This window comes from Arvicola amphibius, chromosome 4, assembly GCF_903992535.2.
Source record: "Arvicola amphibius chromosome 4, mArvAmp1.2, whole genome shotgun sequence".
Taxonomy (NCBI): Eukaryota; Metazoa; Chordata; class Mammalia; order Rodentia; family Cricetidae; genus Arvicola; species Arvicola amphibius.
The window spans coordinates 16,840,725-16,859,227 of record NC_052050.1 but is presented as its reverse complement, the minus strand read 5'-3'; the positions used below and the strand labels follow the sequence as shown (position 1 = coordinate 16,859,227).

The following is an 18,503-nucleotide window of genomic DNA, read 5'->3' as shown; positions in this document are numbered from 1 at the left end:
AAACCAGACTGCATTCCTTAGAACGTAAGCAGGTAATGCCAAAGGTGCAAGGGCTCCAATGCAGGAAGCACAGCGCACACACCTTCTCTGTGGGCATTCTTCCTTGAACCTTGTGCCACAGCCTATGTGAGAAATCACACAGATTCCGCAGGAGGTGGCGTGACACATGTTGCTTTTTGAGGTAGGCTTTCTCATTGACCCTGGAGCTGACCAGTTTGCTAGGCTAGCTGGTCAGTGAGCTCCAGGGATCCAACTGTTTTTGCTTCCCAGTGTTGGGGCTACACACATGTAGTCATGTATGTACCACTGAGCCTAGCTTTATTTTCAAAAACATGAGTGCTGGAGATGTGAACTCAGGTCCTCATGTGTGCAATGCAAACTGACTCTCCAGCCTGGGACTATAATGTTGAACCTGAAGGGTCCGAGTTGTGCTTATTGAAGAACTTAGTGCACCTCTGAGTCCTATTGATAACTTCAAACTGGCCCCAGAGACCACTGCTAGGCGCTTTTCTGACCAAGAGAAGCCAAATCGCTGTGAGTATGGTCTTTATTTGAGTACTCTCAGGACAATGGACAGTCTGAGCTTTCTTCTTAGGCTCTGGAGGTAGGTTTACATTGGAGTTGCTGTGATTTAATCCTGTTTGGAACAGACAGACTGCAGACATTTTTAAGTTGGTTGGAACTGGGTTCTGGGTATTCTGTGTGATCAACTGAACGGAGAGGTTCTACTTGTTTTCTGTGATAATCTAAGACCCAGACAGGCTTCATTTGCATTGGGGCTTAGCCGGCTAAAGTTGACTCAGGTGTTCACTTTAACGTGGTGGTACATGTCTAAAATACCAGCATTATAGGCTATATATAGACTATAATCAGGAGGTCAAGGTCATCCTCAGTTACATAGCAAGTTTGAGGTTAGCCAACACCCAACCATCACCACCACCACCACCACATAAGAGCTCAATCACAAAGACAAATATGCCATGACCAAACTGGCCCCAAGGGGCTGGAGAAACGGCTCAGCGGTTAAGAGCAGGTGCTATTCTTGTAGATGACCCGAGTTCACTTTCCAGGTGGTTCACAACCACCTGCAGCTCCAGCCGCAGAGAAGCTAATGCCTCTGACCTCCGAGGGCGCCTGCGCTCAAAAGCGCGCGTGCCCAACATACGCATAAGTAAAGAATCTTTTAAAAACATAAAACGTATGCACCACAGACATAAAAAAATGATACCTCTTCTGATCCGTGACATTGTTTACTTCAGTCACGCCAGCAAGTGTTGGGGGAAAGCGGTGTAACTATTCACTACAGCAGTGGAGAGAGACCAGGGCCCTGATGATGAGAACAGAGATACGAGAGCAGTTTGAACTAGGGAATCGGGGCTTTCAGCTCATTTGAGCATCTAGTAGTATTTCTTCCATGTTTAGACTCACCCAAAGGAGCAAGCTGGGAATGCTGGGAAAGGCCTACAGAAGAGCCTCCGGGCCCCTTCACTCCTCCAGGGTTGATTGGTTCCGGTCTAGTGTGAGGTCTGTGGGAGGGGGATCCCAGCCAGTGTTTGTTGGTTTTGGCTCCCAACCCCAGAGCCTCAGCAATTCCCACTCCCTGAGGTGTAGATTTCTGGTCCTGTGTGCTCCACTCTGATCCACTAAGGGGACTCATTTGGCAGCAGCACCCATTTTACTGCTTCTTGCCAGGGTGTCTGGTGCCCACCTAGCCTCACATCTTGTTCTTGCCAGGGTGTCTGGTGCCCACCTAGCCTCACATCTTGTTCTTGCCAGGGTGTCTGGTGCCCACCTAGCCTCACATCTTGTTCTTGCCAGGGTGTCTGGTGCCCACCTAGCCTCACATCTTCCTCTTGTGCCACTGTTATCACATTCCCAGAGGCATGTATGTGCCCGTGGAGTATGGCATCGTGCTGACATTTGGTTCACACGGGTGAACAAGGGGTTGTGGGTGGTTCCACAGTGTCCCTCTTCTCTGATGCCTGCCTTGTGGGGACCGTGACTCTGCTCTTTTCGCTAGGAAAAGAGCTGTGAGCTCTGAGCACGGCAAGTGGCCCTGACTGACTCCTCCCCACTTCAGGCTTGGTCTTTGAGGTTGCAGGAGTCTCTAACCCCTACCTCAGACAGCAGGGAGACTGGACAGGCGCTCTCCTCCTCAGGTTACACACAGATAGGCTTCCTCCTCCGGCTAGGCTCTGTGCTCTAGCCACAGGCGAGGACCAGGTGTCAGCAGACAACTTTCCTGTTTAATAATAGACAGAAGTGTCTTACACATTAGCAGTCTCAGCCTGCTAGAACCTGGAGTGAGATGTCCGCAGAGTCCCCAGAGAGACTCATGGATAGGGGAGTCCTGGGCAGTTTCATGGAGGTGCTGATGTCTGACGGAGCTCAGAGGAAGGCTGGTTCATGCAGGAAAGGAGTGGAGTCATGAATCGGCCTGGAAGTCTGGCTTGGCAGGGAGAGTAATCACACACCCTCTGGTTGAAACCCTCCTCCCTCCCCTTCCTCTCTCGTTTCTTGCTCCCTCCTTTGGTTTGCCTGTGAACCCGGCCTAGGGCCCACTTTGGCTGGAGAGGTGCCAACACTGTGACATTACTACACTGTGGTTTCCTTTAAGGGCGGACTCTGCCAGGTCTCGGGGTCAGCCTGCTGGCTCCGGCTACCCACTTCCATTCCCAACATCACTGGCCCAGCAGGTCATCCTGTCAAAGCTCACTTTGTTTTGCTTCACAAAGGGAACACTGTGGGAGGAGGGTTCTGCGGAGGCTGAGGCCTCTTCTGAGTGCTGCCAGGCCTCTGTGGCATCCTTCTTTCCCTGTCCAGGCATCGTGGCTAAAACCAAGGCATAGTGGGCACCATGGGGTCCATTCTGTTGTCTGGCATACCCACCCCCAGCTGCTGTCTGGAGGGTTGACTGATTATAGTTCACAGCTGCCTTTCTTTGGCGCTGACAGGAGTAGCCTTGCCTTCAGAAGTTGACCAAGGACTGGTGAAGAAAGGTTCTACAAGGGCAGTTCCTTTTCCTCAAAGTGGTCTAGCTCTGTGGTACCATTCATAATTCCAGACTCTCCACAGATTCAGGCTGAAGGGAGTTCTATTCTAGACCACATAGCTGCTCTCTCTCTCTCTCTCTCTCTCTCTCTCTCTCTCTCTCTCTCTCTCTCTCTCTCTCTCTCTCTCTCTCTCTGTGTGTGTGTGTGTGCAAGCATGTGCATGCACACGTGCATGTGTGGAAGTCACATGATCACCCTGAGTGTTATTCCTCAAGAATTGTCTACCTTGCTTATTGAGATGGGGTCTCCCACTGGGACCTGGAGTGTGAGCGGGCTCCAGGCCTCTTCCTGTCTCTGCCTTCCTGTGCTGGGTTAATAAGTATGTCCCAGCACACATGGCTTTTTACATGGGTGCTGGGCATAGAGCTCAGTTCCTCTTGCTTCTGTGGCAAGCACTTTACCATGTCCCAAGCCTAGCTGGCATTTGACTTCTTCCTTCCTCCCTCCTGTCCTTCTCTCCAGTAAAGAAGAGCCATGCCTCTAGAGAACCCAGCCTAAAGCAAGAGTATTTCTGCTTCCAAGCTTTCCTCCAGCACCCACCCCCCAAGTCTCTAGATATCCCTAGCAGCCTGCTTCTGGCCCCATCTTTTGTTCTTAATTTAAAACATTTATTTATTTAGGTATTTCAAGACATTTTTTTTTTTAGCTTTGGCTGTCCTAGAACTCGCTCTGTAGACCAGGTGTGCCTCGAACTCACAGAGACCTGCCTGCTTCTGCCCCTGAGTGCTGGGATCAAAGGCATGTGCCACCACCACCCAGCTTTTTTATCTTTTAAAAATGATTTATTTTTATTTTCTGGGCATTGGTGTTTTGCCTGCATGTATGCCTAGAGAGGAATGGAGTCGAATCTCTTGGATCTGGAGTTACAGACAGTTGTGAGCTGCCATGTTGGTGCTGGGAATTGAACTCGTGTTTTCTGGGACAGCAGCCAGTGCTCTTAACTGCTGAGCCATTTCTCTAGTCTCATCTTTTAAAAACACATGTGGGTGCTCTGCCTGCATGTATGTCTGTACATGTGCATGCAATGCCTGTGGCGGCCAGAGGAGGGCATTGCATCCCCCTAGGACTGGAGTTACAGATACTTGGTAGCTACCCTGTGGGTGCTGGGACTCCAGCTCCAGTCTTGGAAGAGCATTAGTGCTCCAACCCCAGTGTATAGCCTTGGCTGGCCTTGACCTTGTTTCTCTAGCATGTCCTGCAGGCCCACCACAACTGGTCTACCTGTTCTAAGGAATATTTCTTTCAAGCAAGTGATGTAGCTGAGTCTTAGTTAAATGTTTGCATCTTGAATGGTGATGTGTTTATGGGACGACATAGCCAGAGCCATTAGCAGAGGGCCCAATGACAACCCTCCCCACCTTCTAGTGATGTGGTATCCAGGCCTATTTGTTCCTCGCCTTTCCTCTGATTAACAGTTAGGTTTTTTTTCCACTTTTATTTTTTTTTATTTTATTTTTTCATGGTTTATTTTTTTTATATTTAAAAATTTCCATCACCTCCCCTCCTCCTCCCCCTTCCCTCCCCTCCTCCTCTCCCTTCCCTCCCCTCCCCTCTACCCATACCTCCCCTCCCTCCCTCTCCAGGCCAAGGAGCCATCAGGGTTCCCTACTCTATGTTAAGACCAAGGTCCTCCCAACTCCCCCCAGGTCCAGGAAGGTGATCGACCAAGCTGAGAAGGCTCCCACAGAGCCCGTCCATGCAGAAGAATCAGAGCCCAGCGCCATTGTCTTTTGCTTCTCAGTCAGCCCCCACTGTTGGCCACATTCAGAGAGACGGGTTTGGTCGCATGAGCCATCAGTCCCATTCCAACTGGAGTTGGTGATCTCCCATTAGTTCTGTCCCACTGTCTCCATGAGTGAACGCACCCCTCACGTTCCTGACTTTCTTTCTCATGTTCTCTCTCCTTCTGCTCCTCATCAGGACCTTGGGAGCTCAGTCCAGTGCTCCAATGTGGGGCTCAGTCATTTTCTTCATCTATCGCCAGGTGGAGGTTCCCTCACGGTCCTGACTTTCTTTCTCATGTTCTCTCTCCTTCTGCTCCTCATCAGGACCTTGGGAGCTCAGTCCGGTGCTCCAATGTGGGGCTCTGTCATTTTCTTCATCTGTCGCCAGGTGGAGGTTCTATGGTGATATGCAAGAAATTGATCAGTATGGCTATAGGAACTGGCCTTTTCAGGCTCCCTCTCCTCAGCTGCCCAAGGAACTAACTGGGGGCGTCTCCCTGGAAACTTGGGAACCCCTCTAGGGTCAAGTCTCTTGACAACCCTCAGGTGGCTCCCTAAATTAAGATATATGCTTCCCTGCTCCCATATCCACCCTTCCTGTATCCCAAGCATCCCTGTCCAGTTCTTCCTGATGCAGAGCTCTAGAGAATGGGTCACTTTGGGTAGTGTTAATTTCCAACTTTTAAACTCCTCTTTATTAACAGGACACACAGTCAATGGCTTTATCACTCTGAGACATCAAATCATTAGTGTTCTGTTGTTTAGGTAGGGAAAGTGCTCTAGGTCACATGTGCTGGAGACACACCCTCCCCAGGTGACCTCATAGTTACAATAGAAGGAGCAGAAGTACATTCGCCTATCCCGACCACCCAGCAGAATGGCACTGAGCTACTTTAATTTCAAAAGAACCAAGCAATCGCCTCCTAAGTTAGGAACTACAACTATGCTTGTCAAATCTCCAAACTCTCCAGCGTCAGACAAGGTGGAAATGACCTGCAGTTTTGGCCTCCACAGCGCTGGAGCTGAGAGCGCTGCATCTTGCAGGCAACAGGAAATCAATGGCTGTCACACTGAGGGAAGCTTGAGAAAAAGACCTCAAAGCCCTCCTCATAGTGACACACTTCCAACAGAAAGAGTGGCCCAGATTAAAGGTGTGCCCTCCAGCCTCAAGGTCTGGATTAAGGGTGTGTATCATCCAGCCTCCTCCAGCAAGGCCACACCTCCTCATAGTGCCGTTCCCTATGAGTTTGTGGGGGCCAAATACATTCACACTACCACAACATAGAAGCAGCCACAATGTGCTGGGAGAACACGAGAAGACAATTGACTCAACTTGAAGAGGTCAGAAAAAGTCAATGGGAGGAAGAAACACTTGAATTGGGCCTTAAGGATGAATGAAGAAAAAATGAAATTTATGCCCTGGCAATGATGAAATATGCATGGGCAGCCCAAATATGGCGGTTCTGCTGAACTTGTCCATATTGGGTTTCATGGTCTAAGTTGATGAGGATGACTGACCAGGTCTCTTCCTCAAGAGGGCACCGTATCTCATTACAGATGGCTGTGAGCCACCATGTGGTTGTTGGAATTGAACTCAGGGCCTTTGCAAGAGCAGGCATTGTTCTTAACTGCTGAGAGGGATTTGAAAAGACACAGAGTTAAAGGTAGAAAGAACAATATGAACAGAAACAGCAGACCATAGAAACAGTGCAGAAGAAGGGAATAGTTCAGGGTGTCGACTGATGTGTGGTCACTCAAGGCTGAGTCCTGACTCTGCTGTGTATAAGCTGTGGCCTGAAGCAAGTTCCATGACCTTTCTGACACGATGGGATTGTAAGAATGAGTAGGGTAACTCGATAATAGGATAATAGGATATGGCGTGTGCTTAGCACATATTGAATGCTCAGCAAATGCCCATGGACATTATTGTCATTACTGTGAGTACTGGTGGCACAACTTCCATTGGGAATATTCAGTTCCTTGGTTTTGGAAAGTAATACAATTCTCTAGATGCCTTCCAAAGCTGTTCTACTGTGCCCTCAGCTACACAGGGTAGTACTTTTCAATCTTCCCAGTGCTGTGACCCTTTAATACAGTTCCTTGTGTTGTGGTGACTCCCAACTATAAAATTATTTCATTGCTACTTCGTAACTGTAATTTTGCTATGAATCATATCATAAGTATTTGATATGCAGGATATCTGATACACAACTCCTGAAGGGGTTGTAATCCTTGGGTTGAGAACTGCTGACATAGGGCAACAGGATGTATTAATTATTCTTGTTGTTATAACATACCTGGAAGAAATGAAGGTGGAAAGAGTTATTTTGGCTAATGATTTCAGTGGGTTCAGTCTATGTTTGTTTGGTCCCAAATGCTTAGGCAGGACAGCGTAACAGCTGTCTCCTCTGCTGCTCACTTCATGGCCAACCTGGAAGCAAGCAGAGAGAGCAAGCCAGGAATTGGTCAGAGATATATCAGTTATACTCTAAAAGGACCCAGTGACCTGTTTCTTCTAGTGAGGCCCCGCCTGTCAGGTCTCCAGAATCTCTCAAAGTAGCATCATCCACTAGATCAAAACAGGCATATGGAGGAATGGTTATGAGAGAAAGACAGGATGGGCTGGTGAGGTTGGATGCTCATGAACCATGCCTGCAACTTCAGAAATTAATTATGGCAAATGTTTTTGCAGCTTTGGTGTGGAGAGGCAGAGACAATAATTGATCAGCAGTTTGGTGGAGGCCTCTGGGTTTTGTGTGGTCACCACTAACCAGTTTCTGGCTGTTTACCTTTGGAAAATCTCTTTTTCACTCAGCTTTTCTCGTTTTCTGCTGCCTTCTCTCTATGGTACTCATGGGATTTATTTAGCAGTACTGGCCCTCAGTAGGCTATAAGGTATGTTCTATTTGTTCTCTGGTTCCTTGGCTCTGCTGGCTGACTGTTGGCTCCTACTGCCTCTGTCTGGCCTTGGGGACCCTATCCCTTCTACCTGTGTACCCCGGGAATGCTGTGTATGCCTTCCCATCATCGGCACAAGGTTGTGCAGGGTTTCTCCATCCCTTCATGCTCATTACAGAGCACTTTCCCCTTTCATGTGTTCTCCTTCAGAGCCTTGCTTCTCACCTTGCAAGATGACAGTCAGCTGCTCTGAGAAACACAGTACTGGAGCTTGTTGGTCCGTCCATTATTTTGCTGGTGGGAGGGGCTAGCTTGTTTAAATCAGAGCTTGTGTTGGTGTCTGACTTAACAGGGAGAAGACAATGACAATGATGGTTGGCCTTTAAAGTCTCATCAGAGAGGGAGCAGTCTTGTCAGGTCAAAGGAGACATGTGGAGGGCCTGGAGGAGCTTTTCACCATCACCAGCTTGATTACCATCTGGTGAAGTTCCTGGATTCTCTATGTGCGCACAGGCAATAGATTCTTGCCAGACCAGCTCTTGGGGTTAAAGAGCTGGCTTTAGTTCTCAAACTGATGATGGCAGAGAAGGAAGGAGGATTCAGAACAGGGCAAGAAAAAAGACAGGAAGTCTGGTAGACAGAATATTCCTCTGCTTTCCAGGTCTTCTTCCTTTGGGTGCCTACACTGTTGTCTGTGTCTGCTGGGTGGAGCTTTGCTGGCAATGAGCCGGTCCCTCCACTTACCTGCAGGATCAGTGGCTGAAGGGATGGGGCGGCAGTAGCCTGTTGTCATGGACCGGCTTCTCCCCAGCTGGTCTGCTGTCCTGCGCTCTGTTTGTAGGCCATGGCCAGTGCAACTGTGGGGACTGCGTGTGTGACTCCGACTGGACCGGCTTCTACTGCAACTGCACAACCCGCACCGACACCTGCATGTCCAGCAACGGGCTGCTGTGCAGCGGCCGGGGCAACTGTGAATGTGGCAGCTGTGTCTGCGTCCAGCCAGGCTCCTACGGGGACACCTGTGAGAAGTGTCCCACTTGCCCAGATGCCTGCTCGTTTAAGAAGTGAGTGAACAGTCTGGAGAGAGCAGGGAGGCTGGGAGAAGCGAGAGAGGCAGAGAGGCTGGGAGAAGGGAGAGGGGCAGGGAGGCTGGGAGAAACTAAGAGCTCTCCCTTCCCCAGAACTCCCAGCTCCCAAGGATCTGGCTTGGAGAACGGTTTGCTCTAGCCAAATGACTACTTTCTTTTTTTCCATGATGCCTTTCTTTGGGAAGGCTGGAGGTGGTACCAGCTCTGCAGGGACCAGAGTGGTAGCAATTGCAGCAAGCCCTCTTCCAGAGTGGCATCACGAAGCCCTCTGCATTGGGAGGGGAAGCAAACAGAAAATTCTCTCAAGATTCCTATGCAATGTTCTGATCCCTACGGGAGGTACAGGGGCTGGCGTTATGGCAGGTGTCATGTGAAATGGGCATTTTGCCACTATAGACTTGCCCTGTTTGGAAGTTAGAGGAAGCCCAAGTTTGTGGTTCTGCCATTGTCGGGTTCACAATTAAACACTTCGGCTGTGGTAGGCCCAGTGCTTAGAAGAAAGAGCCTCATGCTGGGCCAAACACTTTGTTTTCACTGCCTTGAAATTCTTAGCTGTGTTTGAACAGAACTGTAATTTTTCAGTGGACTCATAAATCACATGACTAGTTCTGACCTTAAACCTCTCAGAAGTGATGAGAAATCACCACCACCACCACCACCACCACCAGCACCACCACCACCACCACCACCACCATCACCATCAGCACTACCACCATCACCATCGCCACCATCACCATTTACCACCATCACCACCACCACCACCATCACCACCATCACCACCACCATCAGCACCACCACCATCACTACCACCATTACCACCACCACCATTACCACCACCATCACCATCAGCACTACCACGATCACCATTTACCACCATCACCACCACCACCACCATCACCACCACCATCAGCACCACCACCATCACCACCATCACTACCATCACTACCATCACCACCACCGCCATCACAATCACCACCACCACCATCACCATCACCATTGCCACCATCACCACCATAGCCCTTGAAGCTTCATGAAGTTTATTTGATCCTATAATCCCAGCAGTCAGGAGCTAAGGCAAGGGGATCAAGTTCAAGACCAGATTAGGCTCTATACCGAGGCTCTGCCTCAGATCCAGGGTGGGTTGGCCAGGTCCTGTCTGCAGGTGAGGAGGGCCTCATTACTGAGCTCCATGGTACTTTCCAGGAATGTGGATACTTAGGGCTGTTCCTCCTTTGCTTTAGTTGCTGTGTCCTCTCTCCTCCAGGGAGTGTGTGGAGTGTAAGAAGTTCAACCGGGGAACCCTCCATGAAGAAAACACCTGTAGCCGGTACTGCCGCGATGACATTGAGTCTGTGACAGAACTGAGTGAGTCCAGCAGGTCTTAGGGGGTCTCACACATCCCGGCTGTGTATAGTTCCATCTCCACCTCAGAACCTGCCGGCTTCCTGCTTTGAAGTGGAAGAGTAATTTCCATCCCAAGGAATGCTGTGCAGGCCTGATGTGCAGTAGGCACATGGTGAAGGCTGGTTTCCCAAGAGTCTCCTTCATCCTTGCAAATGTGTTCAGCAGCTCACACCTGCTTCCTGTAGTCCCAGACTCAGCAAGAGCCTGTGCATAACTTGTAAAGGAAGTACAAGTCAAATGATTCTGAATTTACCCTTTAAGGAGAGGAGGGTGATACACTAGATTTTATAGATGAAGAAACCAAGGTGTAGACCTGTGACTGTCACCCCTAGCTTAGAAGGTGAGTAAGTGACACTGGGCCTGGTGGCATACACCTGTAATCCTGGTTTAGAGCAACTTGCAGAGGACCTGGGCTCCGTTCCCAGCACCCACACGGTGGCTCACCACCACCTGAAACTCTAGTTCCAGAGCATCCAATGCCCCGTTCTAGCCTCCATGGACACACATAGACATGGTGCACAAACATACATATGCAGGCAAAATACCCATATATATATATACATATATATATATGTATATATATATATATTAAAACCCAAAATCTACTAAGTGTTAAAATTCCCAGGCTTTTGCTTACAGCTTGTTGGTTTGGAGAGAAACCTTCAGCATTATAGATACATAATCATGACTGCTCTCCTAAAGCCCTTTTGACTTTCTGGAGCCCCCACCACCCTGAAATAAGATAGAAGTATAAACAGCGGGAGCAAAATCCTTAATTACAGTTATTCTGACCTGAACTCCATGCTGTCTTTAAAGATGATCTTCGCTGCTTCCAATATATCTCTTATGTTATCTGAGTTTTGGGGGACCAGGTAGTGCCCAGGAATTGACAATCTCTGCACAGACAGCAATTGCCCATGCAGACAGGAAGTACCTCTTCACGTGAGAGCCACCGGAAGACAGCTTCCGGTGTGGGAGTTATAAGAGAACCAGGTCTCTGGACCCATGACTGATAGCAGAAATGGGCTACCGTGAGGTGGGCGTTTAGGGGTTGAGGAAGTGGAATTTTCCACACTAGACTTGCCGTGATTAGATCGGGGGAAAGGGTATTTATCTGACTCACTGAGTCTCCTTTTCTTCATCTGTGAAAGAAAAGCCATGGCTCCCACCTTACAGGGAAGTTAAATAACATAAAATAGTTGCTAACATATAGTAGGTATCTACTCCCTCTTTCCTGTCTCGGCTTGTCCAATAGCTAAGTGATAGTTCTCTGATGCAGCCCTTGCCCGTTTCGCCCATCTGCAGCCACCATCAGTATATGGCAAAGTCCATTAGTGAAGAGGAATCCACAGCGTCTAGCAGGGACTTGCAGGTTCCAGAATGAGAAGGCTGAAGCCTACAAAGCCTGATGGGAGTCAGGGATGGGGGATGGCTGTGAGAGGCACAGCAGATTGGAAACAGAAATGAGGGAACTAGAGGGCTTGCAGACTGAGAAGCAATGGGAAAGCAGAGGAAGCTGGAGGGGAGGGGATGCCTACTGTGTGTGTGACTATTTGATGCTACCTAATTCTCACGTAAGGTGGGAGCACCGGTTTCCTTTCATAGATGAAGATGAAGAGGGCAGATCACAGCCAGCACCACAGATGCTAGGTGCTAGAGACAGGCTCTGGATCAGAATGGACTGACTTTATAGACTGTTATCGCATGCCCCATTCAGAGGAAGGAATAAGAGCCAAAAAGGGCCCACGAGAAACAAAATTCATCACCATGGGAGAGTCAGTGCCAATTGCCAGGCGTGATCTCCATCCTGGGCATCTTGCCCAGTGTCGGGGAGTTTCCTGTCATGTACTTTCCAGACGTCCTATGACCTGGGTTTGGGGAAAGCTCTTCTCCTGTGGGACATGACTTGTTTCTCATTCTCCATGTGCTCCCTTCCGTCTGTCAGCCGATACTGGCAAAAACGCCGTGAACTGTACCTACAAGAATGAGAACGACTGTGTCGTCAGATTCCAGTACTATGAAGACACCAGCGGAAGGGCCATCCTGTATGTGGTCAAAGAGCCAGGTAAGTGAGCCCTGAGGCCATGGCCCTGGCCCTGGAGGAAAGAGACTACCTTGTTAGGCAGGATTTTCTATAGTAACCTTTTCAAACAAAGCAGGCCAAAGAGGTGAGGGGTCATGTCATTAAGAATTAGTAAGAAAGGGACTCACTGGGGCCGGAGAGCTGGAGAGCCAGCTCGTGTGGTTGAGAGCACTTGATACACACACAGAGGGCCTGAGCTTGGTTCACAACTGCCAACGGCTCTCACACACATACTCTGACACAGACACAAACACATACACACAATTATAAATGAATTTTTTTCCTGTTTTTAGGCAGGATTTCTCTGTGTAGTTCTGGCCATCCTGGAACTTGTTCTGTAGACCAATCTGGCCTCATCTCAGAGATTGGTCTGCCTCTGCCTCACGAGTGCTGGGATTAAAGGTGTGCACCACCACTGCCTGACTAAAAATAAATCTTAAACAATATAAGGTGACATGTTAATTGAGGAGACAGAAAAATAAGGAGAGCAAGGAGGTGAATATGAATATCTCTAAGAGCAATATACAGCCTGGGTTTTCCCCTAGGTGTTGATGTCAAGGAGTATGGAACTTAAGTTCTAGGACCTTACAGTACAAGACTATGTTATACTTTGGGATGAAGCGTACATATTAGGGGTTGACCACAGCTTCCTGCTCATCACATAGATTCTCGCCATCCTTACCCTAGTCGTACCTGCATCCCTCTGTGTTACGGAGGGCATTAGGTCTTTGCTTTGGGCTCTGCTATCACTTTGTCTTTTTGTCATGCCATCTTTGTTGGTGTTCCTGTTGAATAACTTACCCAAGTCGTCTGGCTTGGGATTTAGAGACTGGCATCTGCTATAGTTAAGGGAGCAAAGGTGATGATCATCTGGGATGGTCATAACCATGGAGGATCACTTGGTATATTCTCTGATAGTACATCCATTTCTTCACAGTGGGAAATGGGATCCCAGGTCTAGTGACCTACAGTGCTCTTGGACTTTGTGGTGCTGGAAGTAGAACTGAGGCACTCACGCAAATGCTGTATTTCAAAGTCACACCTTCAACCAGGGGACAACATTTCCTATTGCCCTGGTTCTGCCTCTGATTTAACCCAACTCCCCGCTATTTCCAGATGTTCCAGCTTGGAGCAGCATGGGCAGCTGGGATCCTGAGTGTAGAAAGATATTATTCTTGTCCCCGCTATTTCTAGATGTTCTAGCTTGGAGCAGCATGGCATCTGGGATCCTGAGTGTAGAAAGATATTATTCTCTTTCCCGTTATTTCCAGATGTTCTAGCTTGGAGCAGCATGGGCAGCTGGGGTCTTGAGTGTAGAAAGATATTATTCTCTTTCCTGCTATTTCCAGATGCTCCAGCTTGGAGCAGCATGGGCAGCTTGGGTCCTGAGTGTAGAAAGATATTATTCTCTTTCCCGCTATTTCCAGATGTTCTAGCTTGGAGCAGCATGGGAAGCTTGGGTCCTGAGTGTAGAAAGATATTATTCTTGTTCCCGCTATTTCCAGATGTTCCAGCTTGGAGCAGCATGGGCAGCTGGGGTCCTAAGTGTGGAAAGATATTATTCTCTTTCCCGCTATTTCCAGATGTTCTAGCTTGGAGCAGCATGGGAAGCTTGGGTCCTGAGTGTAGAAAGATATTATTCTTGTTCCCGCTATTTCCAGATGTTCCAGCTTGGAGCAGCATGGGCAGCTGGGGTCCTAAGTGTGGAAAGATATTATTCTCACTGCCTTCACCATCCCATGGTCTTGCAGATGTTTTCTTTGAAGGGCTGAGTCACTGCAGGGCAGTAAAGAATATCTCCAAATGGATTCAGTCACATGGAACGGGCCTCCGAACTGGATCCTTTTCACTCTCTAATAGGGCTGCCAGAAAAAACACGGTGTGTTCCATGCAATATTTAGTACACACACACTAAAATAGTAACTTGTTTATCGGAAGTCAAATTGACCTGGACTTCCTATACTTTTGTTTACTAAATCTGCCAACCCTTCTGAGGCTGTGTGTGGAGCACTGTGGGTCCCCTGCTGTGCTTGTGAGGGGCCTCCAGAGGTACTTGGTAATTACTGTCTCCTGCCTTCCACCCCTAGCGGGGACAGACTGTTTTTCTTTAGGTTTCTACCTGTGTTGCCCAGACCAGCATGTAAAATTTCACTTTGAGGTTTGAGGGTCAGCCCTACCCCAAGCTTTCAAAGAATTTACGGTTGCTTTTCCCAGAAGAACTGGGACCCTTTGCTCCTGGTAATTTGGACCCTGGAACCTCACAAGCTCTCTCCAGGAGCCCCTTAATTATCGATAGGCTGTAATTTGCTGGGTAGGGAAATGGCCAGAGTGGTTTGTGGTGGCGGTTGTTTTTGTGCAGTGTGTGGTGAGCTAGGGTGTCTGTTTAGAGAAGAGGGTGGGAGACAGAGTGGAAAGTGGGCGTGACTTCCTTCCCAGACTCATCAACACCCACATATACAAACACCTGGTTTCATAACACTGGAGGTTGCCAGTATGAGATCACTTGTTGGACACCTGAGGCTTATGGGAAGCTGAGCTCTACAAAATACAATCAGCTGACCCATGGAGGAGTGACATAGCTTTTCTACTTTGGTTGTTGACTTTGGGGTTGAACAAAGAAATCAGCTTCCAATAGGGTTAAGATGACTAAATATTGTCCTGGCTGGCAGGTATCCTGGTCTCTAAGGATGCTGAGAAGGCCACTAAATTTATAGCTCTCAGGGATGTAAATATCTGGACCAGGGAAAGAGACACAATTGCCAGTGGGACAATAAGTGAACAGGCTCGGTATGAAAGCGTCACCAGGGACAAGGGAAGACTAGGTATGCAAGCGTCAAGAGGGACAATGGCAGCTAGTGTTTATGGAGGAGTTCATTTTGGGCTGGGCACTAGTCTGAGCTCTTTAAATCTATTTAGCTTAGTCACTGCTCGTCACAAGCTCTTGAATGAGTGTGAATAGTTGTTCCATTTGAAAGATGGAGAAACAGGAAACAGACACCCAGAAAGGTAAATTTATTGAAGGTCAGATAAGCAAAGTAAGCATTAAAGCCAGCATTCAAACCCAGGCATTCTTGGCTCCAGAGTGCCCAGTGGCACAGATTCAAGGACAAGTCACACTTTGCCTGTGCTTAGGGAAGAAAGGGGAAAGAGATGAGGACTTTGGTAAGTAGAAAACAAATGTTCTGAATATAAAAGGAAGGGCTGGCTGCATTGGCCTCTAGCTGGTGGCTGCTCTGTAGGGATGAGTTCTAGTATTGGCAGGTGTGTGTGTGTGTGTGTGTGTGTGTGTGTGTGTGTGTGTGTTTGTTGTGCTTTGGATAGAGGCAAAGGTTTATGGAAACACCATGATTAGTCACCCCCAAATCAATTTTTTTTTAAAAAAAAAAACTAATTTTGAGATTTATGTGTCTGAGTGAGTAGTATGCTTGGATGTAGAAGCACTGTATGGAAGCCTGGGTACCAGTGGTGGTCAGAAGAGAATGCCAGGTGATTCTCTGCTACTATGTAGGTGCTAGGAACTTAATCTGGAATAGAATATTAATCTGAAATAGCAACAAGTGCTCTTAGCCTCTGAGCCATCTCTTCTCTAAGTTCTAAAGTGTACATTTGGGTGACCCTACACCGAATGGCTATGATTGATTAAGCCTGAGAACCATGATCTAGACCACTCAGGACAGATTGTTGCTGTCCTGAAGATTGTCCCCTTTTAGAAAGTGATAAAATTACTATTCTGATTGTTCTGTTTCTGGTCCTTTGTTCATCTGTTAAGATCTCATTCCTAGTCATGTCTGGTGACTCCTGCTCTCTGCCTCTGCCTCCCAGAGTGCCCCAAGGGTCCTGACATCCTGGTGGTCCTGCTCTCAGTGATGGGAGCCATTCTGCTCATCGGGCTTGCCACGCTGCTCATCTGGAAGCTACTCATCACCATCCATGACCGGAAGGAATTTGCTAAATTCGAGGAAGAACGAGCCAGAGCAAAATGGGACACAGTAAGAGGCTGTGCTGGGCTTCGTGTTTTCTTAAGTCTTTCGTTCAAGAAGTGAGGTTGAGGCAGCAGATGCTCACGGTGGTTGTAGTCGGCCCCGACAGTCGTTCCCTGGCTGTCCTCTGTTCTAGACCTTGGGAGATGGTTTGACTGTCCTTTTGTTTTTACACTTCATGGAGTCCTCTGCCGTCCAGTGACCACGTCATTATCAGTCTGCACACGGAGGCTACTGTGATGAGAGGAGATGCTTACCCTCCAGCGGAGGGAGACAGGACAGATCTACATCATGAACATAGAGCACACTGTATCGCTGTGAGGGAGTCCGAAGTTTAAACGTGGACAGAAAGTGACAGAATAGCTAACATTTACTGAGGGCTGCGCGCCAGGAAGTGTTCTAAATGCTTTGGACACCTTTCTTTGCTTTATCTCGGTAAAAGCCCCTTTGATGGACAGTATTACCATCCCATTCGATAGCTGAGGAAGCTGAGGGCAGAGAATTGAAGGAGCTCACCTGACACGGAAGGAATTAGGTGACTGCAGGAATCACTTTCGGGGTCAACCTCCTAGATGTAGCGGCAGGACATCTGTTTACTTCACTCACTCCTTCCCACCCGGGCTTCTCTGGGAGACCCAGAATGCAGTTTATCCCGATTTAACCAAATGAGACGTAAAAAAAAAGTGTGTGTGCACGTGCGCACCATGCATTTGTGCTGAGGTCAGAGCACAACTTGCAGGAACCAGTTCTCTTTTCCTTGTGGGATCTGAGGCTCAAACTCAGGCTCATCACGGAGCGCAGCCAGCGCTTTACCCCCATTCTGCCGGCTTGCCAGCCTATCAAATGGGCATTATTCGAGAACCATGTGTGTATTTCATTTTAGTCTGTTCTCCTTTTGCTCATTTTATGTTTCCCGGGCCTGCCAAGTGACTGTTTGACTCTAGAGTGTCCAGGGTCAGGCTGAAACTTTGTTCCTGGTGACCCCAGACTTTATCTCCTCTGGACCCCAGAAGCAGACAGAGATGGTTCTATGTTTCTATGTCTATGTAGAACATTTTGAACCACCAAGGGATCCAAGAATGTTCTAAATTTCTTGGAACTAATATTGGGGGTGGGAGGGGAATTCATCACTTTTTGTTGGGAAGTAATTTTGGAAAGCCAGTGAAGGCCTTCTGTTTTCCTGAGTACACAACGGGTTTGTGGGTAGCCAATGATTCAAGAGATGAGATCAAGTAAGTTAAGAATTATTCCGACAAAGCTCTGTGTTCTGACCCCTACATCTTCCTTTCTGGCTCTCATCACCTGGCACTGCCTCGATGGAGGAGAAGACAGGGTAGGGAAAGAAGAAGAGATAGGAGAGACTGGGTAAAATGGCGTATTGTTTGGGGACTGCCGAGAGCTAATGGGCACCCACCACCAAGAGCTACGGGCTGGATTAGAGGCCCTCTGAAGCAGCAGCAGGCTCACAGCTCACCGTCTCTCCTCTCCTTATTTCCTGCCCAGTCCCATTCTCGGAGCAAAAGTGTAAACGTGACACCAGCTGCTCCTGACAGTTCGCTCTAGAAAAGGATGTCTTGGGTTAAATTCTCAGATGAAGTTCAATGGCAGAGAGTGAGGAAGTACAAGGAACTGACCGTGAGCTTCTCTTGTGTTCTCTTTGCAGGCAAACAACCCCCTGTTTAAAGAGGCCACCTCCACCTTCACCAATATCACCTACCGGGGCACCTAACGAGAAGAGGTCATCTTTAGACCATTGTCAGACTAGGCCAGGGTTATGGGAGTCTCTGCCGTCATGTTTACAGGGGACAGTATTTGTGGGTGGGATTTGGGGCATGGATTGGGATGGACTGGAAAATGTCACTGTGTGGGGAGTGTATCTCTGTGTGTGTTTATAGATATGTGTGTGTGTGTGTGTGTGTGTGTTGGGGGTGGGGAAATGTGTAATTTAAGACTTGTAATGTGTCCCCAAAGGCAGAGCTCCACAGCCTTTGTCCTCAGAATCCCCCCCTGAAGGGATTCTCCCTGCTTGGCTTGAGGGGAACTGGAGGCTGAGCGGTGCCCTTCAATACCTGAGAAGCCCCCTTGCCATGTCAGGTCCTTCTCCCAGAAGAGAAGGGCAGGGCTGAGGTGTTTTATTCCAGAGGAAGCAATGCCAAGTCTTGGCTCTATACTGAGTTTGTAAGTTTCTGGTTCTTGGTCCTGTCAACAGTTGCGGTAGGAACTGCTTGGCTTTGAAGCCCAGTTATATCATTTGTGCCTCTGCCCACCTCCCC

General features: G+C 48.5%; 1 protein-coding gene across 1 annotated transcript in view; it reads left to right on the top strand.

Annotated features, from left to right (window-relative positions):
• The window catches only part of Itgb3 (integrin subunit beta 3), a 57,596-nt gene extending 39,457 nt beyond the window's left edge, over positions 1 to 18,139 (top strand). Inside the window, exons 11-15 of the mRNA XM_038328626.1 lie at positions 8,517 to 8,739; positions 10,028 to 10,128; positions 12,113 to 12,232; positions 16,073 to 16,239; positions 17,894 to 18,139. Of these exons, the coding sequence (XP_038184554.1) occupies positions 8,517 to 8,739; positions 10,028 to 10,128; positions 12,113 to 12,232; positions 16,073 to 16,239; positions 17,894 to 17,959 (677 nt within the window). The 3' untranslated portion in view covers positions 17,960 to 18,139. The remainder of the gene's footprint in view (positions 1 to 8,516; positions 8,740 to 10,027; positions 10,129 to 12,112; positions 12,233 to 16,072; positions 16,240 to 17,893) is intronic.
• The last annotated feature ends 364 nt before the right edge of the window (positions 18,140 to 18,503 follow it).